This window comes from Pygoscelis adeliae, unplaced genomic scaffold (assembly GCF_000699105.1).
Source record: "Pygoscelis adeliae isolate BGI_AS28 unplaced genomic scaffold, ASM69910v1 Scaffold45, whole genome shotgun sequence".
Lineage (NCBI taxonomy): Eukaryota > Metazoa > Chordata > Aves > Sphenisciformes > Spheniscidae > Pygoscelis > Pygoscelis adeliae.
The window spans coordinates 6,143,114-6,154,035 of record NW_008825114.1 but is presented as its reverse complement, the minus strand read 5'-3'; the positions used below and the strand labels follow the sequence as shown (position 1 = coordinate 6,154,035).

Here is a 10,922-nt window from a genome sequence, read left to right as displayed (position 1 = left end):
GGATGGGAGCGGATTGTTGGCGGGGCGACATGGCGGCCGCGCGGGCCCCGTTCTGTCAGTGAGGCCTATCCTGCCACCAGGCCGTGGAGCTCCGGGTTCCGGTAGCGGTCGTTCCTCGGCTTAGGCGGCCTTTTGCGAGTGCGAGGCCTGCGCTGTCGGTAGCGGGGCCTAGCAGGGAGGCACCGTGTGCGCTGGGCCTGGGCCTGGGCCTGTGCTGGTATCAGGCCGCGCTCGAGGGGGAAGTGCCGGGACGCGTCCCCGAGGCTCTGGGCTTTGCGCTGGCCCCCAAGGACCACAAGTAAATCGCCAACGAGAAGTGTCGCTCCCCTTAGGTTGCTTATGCGGTGTTCTAATGCAACGGGTGCTGCGAAGGGCTTGCGGAAAGAGAACAGGTTTCTGCTGCCCTCACCTTGACTTGCTTGACTGGGGTCTGTTTGAAGGTGATCAGGCTCCAGCTATGGTAAAGCCGGTTTTCTGTGTAACCGAGCGAGTAATACAGCCCGGTGTGGCCAAGGACAGGCCTGCCTGGCTCTCTTGGGCACGGTAGTGACGAGTTACGGCTAGTAAGCATTCATGTAAGCAGATGGGGAATTTTAGCTTTGAAATGCTAAGGTGAAACCGGCAGGTAAATGCTGATTTTCTGTTAAAATGTCTCATGAGAAGTTTCAACCAAATCAATTTCTTTTCTTTTTTTCTTCGTGTTAGCTGAACATCTCTTTCCCAGCCACTGGCTGCCAGAAACTCATTGAAGTGGATGATGAGCGCAAGCTGAGAACATTCTATGAGAAACGGATGGCCACGGAGGTCGCGGCTGATTCTCTCGGTGAGGAGTGGAAGGTAAGAAGCGTAGAAGCATGTATCAGAGCTGTAGTTGAGGAGCTTAAATTACAAAATTTGTCCAGTATGCAGTTGTCACACTAGAGTGCTTGTATGGTGTACGTTTGGTAGGTATGTTGAAAGCTTCTCTTGCTATATATACTGAATTTGGTGATCAGGCTAGCCTGTTCTGCTACTTTGATTTACCTAAGTGCCTTTTTTTTAAGCCTTGTGTTTGGAGTTTCTTGCTGCTCTTTGCAGTAGTTTTTTGTTCTTCATTTGAGTGCCATCTTGGTATTTAGGACAAATTAAATCTGTACCGTAAAACTGCTGATCCCTTCTTTACTGAAAATTGCCCTCATTGTGTTTAAACTGCTGCTAGTGCATGGAAAAAAGCATGTTGGGCCTGGTGGATGGGCTTAGAATAGTTGAGTGTTAATATGGACAGTCCAGCTGAATTTGGGTAAGTTGGTCTTTTTTGCTGCCACGTCCACAAGGGAGGCAATAAAAGCTTTACTTTTCCTTTTTACCCACTTATCCCTACTCCAGACGCTCTTGTGTTGTATGCACATGTCCAGTTTGTGATGATAACAGGCTTTGGTTAGGTTTAGGATTAAAGAAGAGCTAGACAATAATGGACAATATTCAGTCTGGCGGAGCTTAAACAAAACTTCGAATGGATAGGAATTTAATTTTTGAATATCTACTTGAAGATAAGTAGAATAAACGTAAATTCTGGTACACAGAGGTATTTTTCACATCTGTTAAGTAAAATTCCTCAGCTGTTGGAGTGGTTTTCGTTAACGAAGTTGTTTGCATTGGCAGTAACAGTCACTTTTCCTGAATCATGGGCACAGTGCCCCGTTGTTTTGAACAGTATGTTGTGGTATCCACCACTTCTCCTTGAAGTAATAAAGACGTGTGAGCAACTAAGAAGTGTATTTCTGCATTTTCATAGGGCTATGTTGTCCGGATCAGCGGTGGCAATGACAAACAAGGCTTCCCCATGAAGCAAGGTGTCCTGACTCATGGACGTGTCCGCCTTCTGCTCAGCAAGGGCCACTCCTGCTATCGCCCCAGAAGAACCGGAGAGAGAAAACGCAAATCCGTTCGTGGTTGCATCGTTGATGCCAACTTGAGTGTTCTGAACTTGGTCATAGTGAAAAAGGGTAAGAGACTGGATGAAGCAAGCAATAGGTAGAAGTAGGCACCTGGAAGGAGCCTGCTTGCTAGTGGCTGCGAAGTTCTGTAGAATGCAGATGCAGTCCCAACTTCAGAGTGTGAATATGTCTTGAAATTCCCTCTGAGCATTACATTCTTGTAATTTTAAAACTGGTCACTGAAACACTTTCATTGCTGCCAGCAATCTGATAACATTAAATCAGCAAAACGTAGCTAGGGGTGGTGCTATTGGCAGGTGAACCCCAAGGATTATCTAGTGTCTTGAATTTTTATGCATTTTAAACGTAATTGAAATTCACTAACAAAGCAGGTGTTCGGTAGATGCAGGATTAATTCGCATGTTTAAACTTATATTGTCAAAGGTGAAAAGGATATTCCTGGGCTGACAGACACGACTGTGCCCCGTCGTCTTGGGCCCAAGAGGGCTAGCAGAATCCGCAAGCTGTTCAACCTGTCTAAGGAGGATGATGTTCGCCAGTATGTTGTCAGGAAGCCTCTGAACAAAGAGGGTAAGAACTCAAATTTTACGGCTGTTTGGTTTCCTGTAATTATCAGCAAAGAGGTGTCCAGCCTACTGCACACTATAGTAGTAGATCCAGGAGTTGACTGTCATGGTATTTAAGCTTTGTCAGCTGTGACTTATGGATAAGAAGTGGAGTTTCTTGGTTGCCCCATTTCTTTTACCCCTCTCTTCCCTTTCCATCTGCTTTGGCACAATTTGTTTTTAAATGTTTGATTGGAGTAATATTTACTAGTGGTTCTAAGAATAATCCGAAAATAATTGTTAATAAAAGGTGGTTAAATATGAGGTGGAATGTGTTTTTGAAATGTTTTTATGAAGGGGGGGGGAGGGGGAAGCACTATATAGAGAAGATACTAAGATTTTTTCCCCGTTGCTTATGGCAGTCTCCAAAATGAGCTTTTATTGGGAGGGCGCTGTTTTTCTTACCACCTGCCTCTTGCAGTGTAAGATTTTAACTTTGGGTTCTTTTGCATTTGATCAGGGAACAGAAAGGGTGAGGATTTTTAGCAGAAAGGACATGAGAAACCTTGGGCACTGTGAAAGCTTGTTGGGTGAAAGACTGCTATTTTCTACATCATAGGAAGTGTTCTGTCCATTAAAGAACGTGATCCTGGTGGATGTCAGACTGTTGCTTGTGACTGCTGAAGCTGGGCAGGATTGAGTAGTGAAATTTACAGATGCGTGTGGTGGTGTGTTTTGTTTGCTCATTATGGGCTATGTAGATCTGTTTTTTGGAGAGAGACATGTCAAGCCTATGTAGAATTGTAGAGATCTTTTTAACACTGAAAACATAATGGTGTGTTCTGAAAGCTAGATGATGAGTTTCCGTATTTAAACATTTTAAGTCGAGGGGGAATTATTTAAGACAGGCCTGCTGAGAAGCTAGGAATTGTCACAAAGATGCAGGGAGTTACAGATGCATTACTTACACTTCATTGCTAATAAGAAATCATGAGCATTAAGACAATATCTTGTTAGTGCTACACCTGACAGTAATTGATATTTTTCCTGCAAAATCTATCAAGAGGTCGAACTCTGTATAAGTTGCTATACTATGTAGTGCACTAAATGTTAACCACGATAGTAAATGGAACTTACTCTTAAGTTTGCTACCTGAGGCCTGTCTGGAAGATAATCTGCCACTTCTGCTGATTCATAATGCTTTTTTAGGCAAGAAGCCCAGAACCAAGGCTCCTAAGATCCAGCGACTAGTGACTCCTCGAGTTCTGCAACATAAGCGCAGACGTATTGCTCTGAAGAAGCAGCGCACTCAAAAGAATAAGGAGGAAGCAGCAGAATATGCAAAGCTCTTGGCCAAGAGAATGAAGGTGCGTTTGCCCTTATAGCTCAGCTATGTGGAATAGCTCATAGCCCAGCATCAAGGGATTTGGTAAAATGGACTGTACACTTAGAGCTGCTCTGTACCTAGCTCATTTTTAATGGGAATGCCTGAATGTGGGTATAAACATTGCTGGTCAGATGTTTCTGTGAGCATTTCTGTCCATTTTTGCCAGTCCTAGAATAGTGTCAATTAACCAGACCAATTAATTTAACTGAGAGCTGATTTTGAAGAAAACCATGAACAGTTATAGCCCGTGAAGATAAGTTTTTTGCAGCAGCAATTTTAGTTCAAATGAATTCTAGTTTAACTCAGATGCCCAAGCGTTTGAGTGATTGCGTGGAGAAACAGGATCCAGCAGTTGGCCTGGATGGAAGGTAACTTGGCAAGAAGCTATTTGTTTGGATGAGTTTGTTTTTGCACCTGAAACAGCAGTGACTGCTGAAGCAATACTGTTGGAGTGTTTGGCCTGGTACTTGAGTACATGACCTGGTACACTTTTGTGTACCTGTGGCCAGGTACTTGAGTACACTTTTGACCTGGTACATGACTTCCAGACTGAAACTTGAGAGTAGATATAGGTGGACCTCTAGTATGTCGTGAACTCTGCATTAGTATTTTTACTGTAATTTTGGACACCAGTCTGTATTGTTTAAAGACATGGGTCTGTACAGGTTTGGATATTTGTAGAATTCCTCTGATCTGTGAAGAAGGGAAACTATTTTGTTTTATTGACTTAAGGAATCCATTCTTTCTGGTAGCTTCCTTCAAGTTACATTTTTTTCCCTAGTTTGTTCCTTTGTAGATGTTTTGAAGTGCTTGATTATGTGTAACATCTCAGTACTCACTTCATGCTGCTTTGCTTTTCAGGAAGCCAAAGAGAAACGCCAGGAGCAGATTGCAAAGAGACGCCGGCTTTCTTCATTGAGAGCTTCAACATCTAAGTCTGAGTCAAGTCAGAAGTAAAGATGTACATGATACTAAAAATAAACCCTTTTTGTGGTTAACTTTCAGTATGAGACTTTCCAGTGCCTATTGTTACTGGCCATATCTTAAAATAAATAGTAGTCTAGACCAGCTGCATCATGCAGACCAAACTGAAACTACAAACCTTGGTCTTGATTCAGTTCTCTTTTGAGAACTTGTAATATATATTCACGTCTCTAGTGAGAAGTTCCAATTTATAATAACGTTGTGCGGGCATGTTGATTTTTCTACAGGCAGGATTTACCTGTAACGGCAAAATCCTGTGTTTTTTTTGCTAATCTTGAGGAGCTGTGTGTAGAACTCACTTGGTACTGTTCAGTGGTGGTGGGTTTTTTAATCTTAAAAGGATAGTGCTTCCAGATGAAGAATCATGTCAGTTGCTTTTGATACTGTGTGTAAGATTGGTAAAACATAAAGCCTTCAGCTGATTCTTGGCAGAATGAAGTGCAATTGAGTCGGTCACTGGACCAGCCTCCCCGAGGTGGTCACGGCACCAAGCCTGTCAAGAGTTCAAGGAGCTCTGGATGACGCTCTTAGTCATATGGTATAGTTTTAGTCCTGTGAGGAGCAGGCTCTTAGTCATACGGTTTAGTTTCAGGTAGGCCTGCGAGGAGCAGGGAGTTGGACTCGAGCCTTATGGGTCCCTTACAACTCGAGATGTTCTGTGATTTTATAAGCATTTAAGCATTCTGCTCTTGAAATTAGTACCGAATGCTGAGTGCGAGTAAGCCAGCCATTAAAAGTTTTGACTTAGAAATCTTACTTGATAAAAAAAACTTTACAGTAGCCTTTATGTATTCAGACTGTACTTTGTGCAGATCCTAGTACCGGGTAAGGGTGATGGGAACTCTGCTCTGACTTAAGAATACATGTTGAGTGTTTGATGTTAGGATGGTCTGCGGCTACATAGATTGTCTTAGTTGTTCTTAAAATAGTAATCAGGATCCACCTCAGTTTTTGAGATAGGTGCTTCTATTTCCAGTATAAAAACTTCAATACGTTAAGCTTTATGACAACCTTAGAAGTCAGGAAGGGTTCTTTTTTCCCCTCTTCCTGTGTGCATGGCAAGGCTTTTTAAGTCAGGGCCCCACCTGACTGACTAGAAACAATTTTCTAATATGCCGAATGTGGAATCTGGACTCTAGAAAATCAAGAGTTGCAGAACACATGACTTGCTGGCAGTAGATTATGGGCACAGAAGGATCAGATTGCCATCCTTGAACTTGGGGTTTGTATTAGGGTGAGGGGATACTGATCTCTGACAACGGTAGAGTTTGCCATGAAGCACGTGTGTGCAGTAGAAGCCTCAGACCATGAGAATTGGCCAAAGCAGTTACTCCAAGCTTCCATTTAAGCTCTTTCACTGCGTAACTGTTCAGGTGGAAGAAGAATAATAGACTATTTCTGAATGACAAATCAACTACATAATCCAAAAAGGCAAAGAGGGTTAGCAATAGTAGTTAAGCGTGAGTTAAATAAGAATGCTGGCTAGTTTCATAAGATTTTAAGAGGGTACCATTTTACGTAAGATGAACTAGATACATCGGTGTATTTTTTTTTAATGGAGGCCATGTTCAAGACCTACAGTTTCACTTTAAACAAGGTTTGTTTCTCTTAGTGAAGATAGCCATATAGGCCCTGTTAAGCTTGAGCGTCACTAAAATAAAAAGTGTACCATTCACAGATCCACTTACAATTTAATCTTAGTCTGTCAGCTGCAAAAATTGATACGGAGGAAATTGGGTTAAATCTATATCATCTGGCAGTCAAATATGCTTCATATGACATCTTTAATCTGCTTACTAAAAAACAACTTGCTCACACACGTTACAAATCTTTAAAGAAGTCGTATCAACAGGCACTGTCAAGCAAAAGGGGTCTCATCTTTATGATATTAGCACTATACTCACAATGCTGAGAATTCTACGGTAATCTGCAGAAGAGCAATACACATGATAATTTCCTAACACTATCTAGCTTTCTCTTTTGGATCTTGGTAACAGGTACTTGCATGCGATTAAGAGGCACTTACTCTGGTCACGGTCACCAAGCATCGAGATTAGTATGTCCTGGAAGAGACCTGTGTTCTTACAAGGATGTCGTACTGTATAGGCTGCTAATAAGTCTCTCTCCGAAGCAGTGCGACTAATACCCGGTTGTATTAATGGGTGAAAAAGTGGGTGGGGTGCTGGTTATTATCGTCAAGCTGTCAGTGAGAATGCGTGGCCGTGTCAGAGCCAGGAAATACATAGCCTAATCCCCAATAACAAAAAACTCTTTCCTGCGCTGTTCTCCATCACTTGCTTCCTTGACTCTTCCTTTGTGGTTCCTCTGCTGCTTCATTCTCCAGTCCTGGGTTTGTAACTGCAAATCGGGCATACCATGACTTAGAATCACAGAACATCCCAGGTTGGAAGGGACCTTGAAAGATCATCTGGTTCAACCTTTCATGAGAAAGAGAGCCTAGATGAGATGATCTAGTGCCCTGTCCAGTCATGTCTTGGAAAACCTCCACTGATGGGGAATCTACCATGTCTGTGGGGAGGTTGTTCTCACTGTAAAAAAATGTATTGAAGTGAAACCTTTCCAGGTACAACTTGTATCTGTTGCCCCTTGTCTTCATGTGGCTCCTTGCAAAGAGAGAGCCTCTGTCTTCTTTGTAGCTGCCCTTGAAGTATATGAGGAGGTCTCCTCTGAGCTTTCTTCACGGTGAAAATACCTAAGTCCTTCAGTCTTTCCTCATGGGGCAGTTTGTCCAGCCCTTTCATAATCTTTGTGGCCCTCCTTTGGACACTCTCCAGTCTACATCTTTCTTGAACTGTGGGACCCAGAACTGGACCCAGTACTCCAGGTGCAGCCTGACAAGTGCTGAGTGGGGTGATCACATCTCTCTCTCTGCTAGTAATGCCCCTGCGGATGCAGCTCAGGATCCAATTTGCCTCGGCTGCTGCAGTGGCACACTGCTGACTTGTGTTCAGCTTGTTGTCCATCCCCCAGGCCCCCCAGGTCCCTCTCAGCAAGGCTGCTCCCCAGCCACACAGATCGTCGCCTGTGTTGGGCTCTTTGGTTACGCTGTCCCAGATGCAGGACTTTGCACTTGTCTTTGTTGAGCTTCGTACAGTTCTTGCTAGCCTGCTCCTCCAGCCTGTCCAGGTCTCTCTGAAAGACGGCTCTCCCTTCTGACATGTCCACCTCACCCGCCAGCTTAGTGACATCAGCAAACTTGGTGAGGGTGCTTTCAGTCCCCTTGTCCAGATCATTTATGAAGATGTTGAACAACGTGGGGCCCAGTATCGATCCCTGGGGGACCCCGCCTGTGACAGGCAGCCAGCCTGAGTAAAAACCATTGATCGCCGCCCTCTGAGCGCAGCCTGTGAGACAATTTCCATCTCGCAGACCACCCATCCAGTCTATATCTTGCCAATTTGTCCAGGAGAAGGCTGTGGGAAACGGTGTTGAACGCTTTGCTGAAGTCCAGGTAAGCAACATCCACTGCTCTCCCCCTGTTGACAGATGTTATTTTGTCGTAAAGGTGACATTTTCCCAGCCACCTGCTTTCACCGTGGCTTTAGGTCATGGATTAATCAAATCCCCAACTTGGAAGAGGTTAATGAGGTAGTGCTCTTTCTGCCCCTTGTGCACTTCCCGACTTTATACTACAGTAGGATCTGCAATAAAACTTTGCAAGGCGAGCAGCTGCAGAAGTCTCTTACCACCTTAACAGCAGTTCAAAACCTGTGATACAAAACATAATGACAAATAAGTGCTGCCTGGGAGCAGCAGCTTTTCCTTGAATTTAACAGCAGTTTCGGCAGGATTTCTGCTCTTCAAGGCCAAGGTTTTTCAGCAAGCCTGAAGCTCAGCTGCAAATTCAGAGACACCTTGAGCTTCAGGGCAAGTAGCAGAGACTCTGGTCACAAGCTGCTAGGTTGCTATTTCATCTCTCCACAACCCAAGGAAACAGAACACACATAACATCGACATATGTAATCAGTTTTAACTGGCAAGGTATTGACAGAAAAAATGACAAAACACAAAAAAGGGGGGGGGGGAGGGGAAGCCAAAGGAAAACACCTTGAGGAAACCTGAACACAAATGGCAGAACATCTCTTTAAACTAATCCGGTAACTGGGTGAAGCCAGCCTCTGCTCTTCCCAGCAGTTTCTGGCTCCCACTGAGACTGGTAGGCAACCCTGGAAGTCTGTAGCGCAAACCCCTGCTGAAGCAAGGTGACGTCCAGTCAGGTCTGAGCCATTTTTTAAAGGATGGAGGCTCCACAACCTTCCGGACAACCATTTCCAGTGTTCCACCACCCTTACAGTTAAAACATTTAAGTGGATTTTCCTGTAGTTCAAGTTTATGCCCGTTGCCTCTTCTGGCACAGGGCATCGCTGAGGAGAGCCTGGCTCTGTCTTCTCTGCTCCCTACCCACCCCACCAGGTATTTAGACACATGGATGAGATTCTCCCTCCCTGCCCCCAAGCTTTCTCCAGGCTGAACAGTGCCGGCTCTGTCAGTCTCCCCTTATGTGACAGACGCTCCAGGCCCTTCAACACCTTTGTGGCCTTTCACTGGAGTCATTCCGGGATGTCCAAGTCTCTCTTGTACTGGTCAGCCCAGACTTGGACATAGCACCCAGACATGCCTCACCAGCACTAAGTAGAGGGGAAAGATCACCTCCCTCCACCTACTGGCAATGCTCTGCCTAGTTCACCCCAGGACACTTGGCTTGCTTTGCTGTGAGGGCACTCTGCTGACTCATGGTCAGGTTGGTGTCCACCAGGAACCCGAAGGTAGTTTCCTACCCAGCCGTTCTCCAGCTGGTCTGCCCCCAGCCTGCAGTGGTGCATGAGGCAGGACCTTTGTGTTTCCTTTTGGACCCCATCAGATTTTCTCCAGCTTGGCAAGTTAGTGACTCTTCCTTTACTCCTCTTTGTAGACAGTGGAAGTTTGTCTCTGCAGAGCTGGGGAGAACTACCACTAATGAGTATTCTGATGGTAGATCTGAACACACGAAGGATCAGAGCTTCCTTAATAGCTCCTTCTGCTGTTGCCTTCTCCCATCACATTCCCTCAAGTTTTCCACGTGATTTTGGCACAGGAGACAGCAGTTCCCTCCTCCCTACAGCTTCAAACCCAAATCCTGTGTTCATGCTTCTTTGGTGATTCCTCAAATGTAAGCTTTTGTTCCTGTCTGTTACACCCTCCCTCCTCCAGCCTCCTCTCTCAACAGGCCACATTAAAGGCAGCATATTAGGAAGGCAGTGTAATATTTTTAGCAGGCAGCATTATTAAATGCAGTCAGAGCAAAACAACCAAAGTCATTGTGACGCTGACAAGACTATAAAAGTCAAGTCCAAAAGACTGACTGTTCCCGAGTTCCCTGCCTAAAAACGGGCCTGAAAAGATGAGTGTATTATGAATCTTCTCCACAAGCTACCAGTTTGTGCTATGCCTATTAGTTTCTTCAGAGAGAAAGGTCTTTAGGGTCTGGTATTCTTATTTTTACTAACAGGTCAATGAACTGACTGCCATACATAAGCGAGTTTGAAAGATACTCAGTTGTGAAGGCCTGTAGCACTTGTCAGTAACTGTCAGTTTCTACAGCTTAAATTTCATCCCAGCCTCACTCCTCCCTCTCCACCCCACCCCATTTAAAAAAACAAAAAATCTGACAACTGCATGTAAAGCTGCAAGCATGTTATAAGGCAGGAAGTCCATCGCTGTCTCTTGCAAGCTAGGATGTTGTCCTGGTTTTGGCAGGGATAGAGTTAATTTCCTTCTTAGTAGCTGGTACAGTGCTGGGTTTTGGATTTAGGACAAGACCAAAGTTGATAACACACCCATTTTAGTTGTTGCTAAGTTGTGCTTACACCAGTCAAGGACGTTTCAGCTTCCCATGCTCTACCGACTGAGAAGGCTGGAGGTGCACAAGGAGCTGGGAGGGGGCACAGCCAGGACAGCTGACCCCAACTGGCCAGAGGGACATTCCATACCATGGGACGTCATGCTCAGCATATAAAGCTGGGGGAAATCTGGCTGGGGGGGGCCGCTGCTCGGGGACTGGCTGGGCCT

At 44.9% G+C, this 10,922-nt stretch overlaps 1 protein-coding gene across 1 annotated transcript; it reads left to right on the top strand.

The window, feature by feature from the left end:
* Positions 1–29: 29 nt before the first annotated feature.
* On the top strand, positions 30–4,873 carry RPS6 (ribosomal protein S6). Its single transcript, XM_009328166.1, has 8 exons — positions 30–58; positions 125–298; positions 373–460; positions 706–837; positions 1,775–1,985; positions 2,361–2,507; positions 3,692–3,849; positions 4,731–4,873. Exons 1-8 carry the CDS (start codon positions 30–32, stop codon positions 4,824–4,826), a joined length of 1,035 nt encoding a protein of 344 aa, XP_009326441.1. The 3' UTR covers positions 4,827–4,873.
* Positions 4,874–10,922: the final 6,049 nt, after the last annotated feature.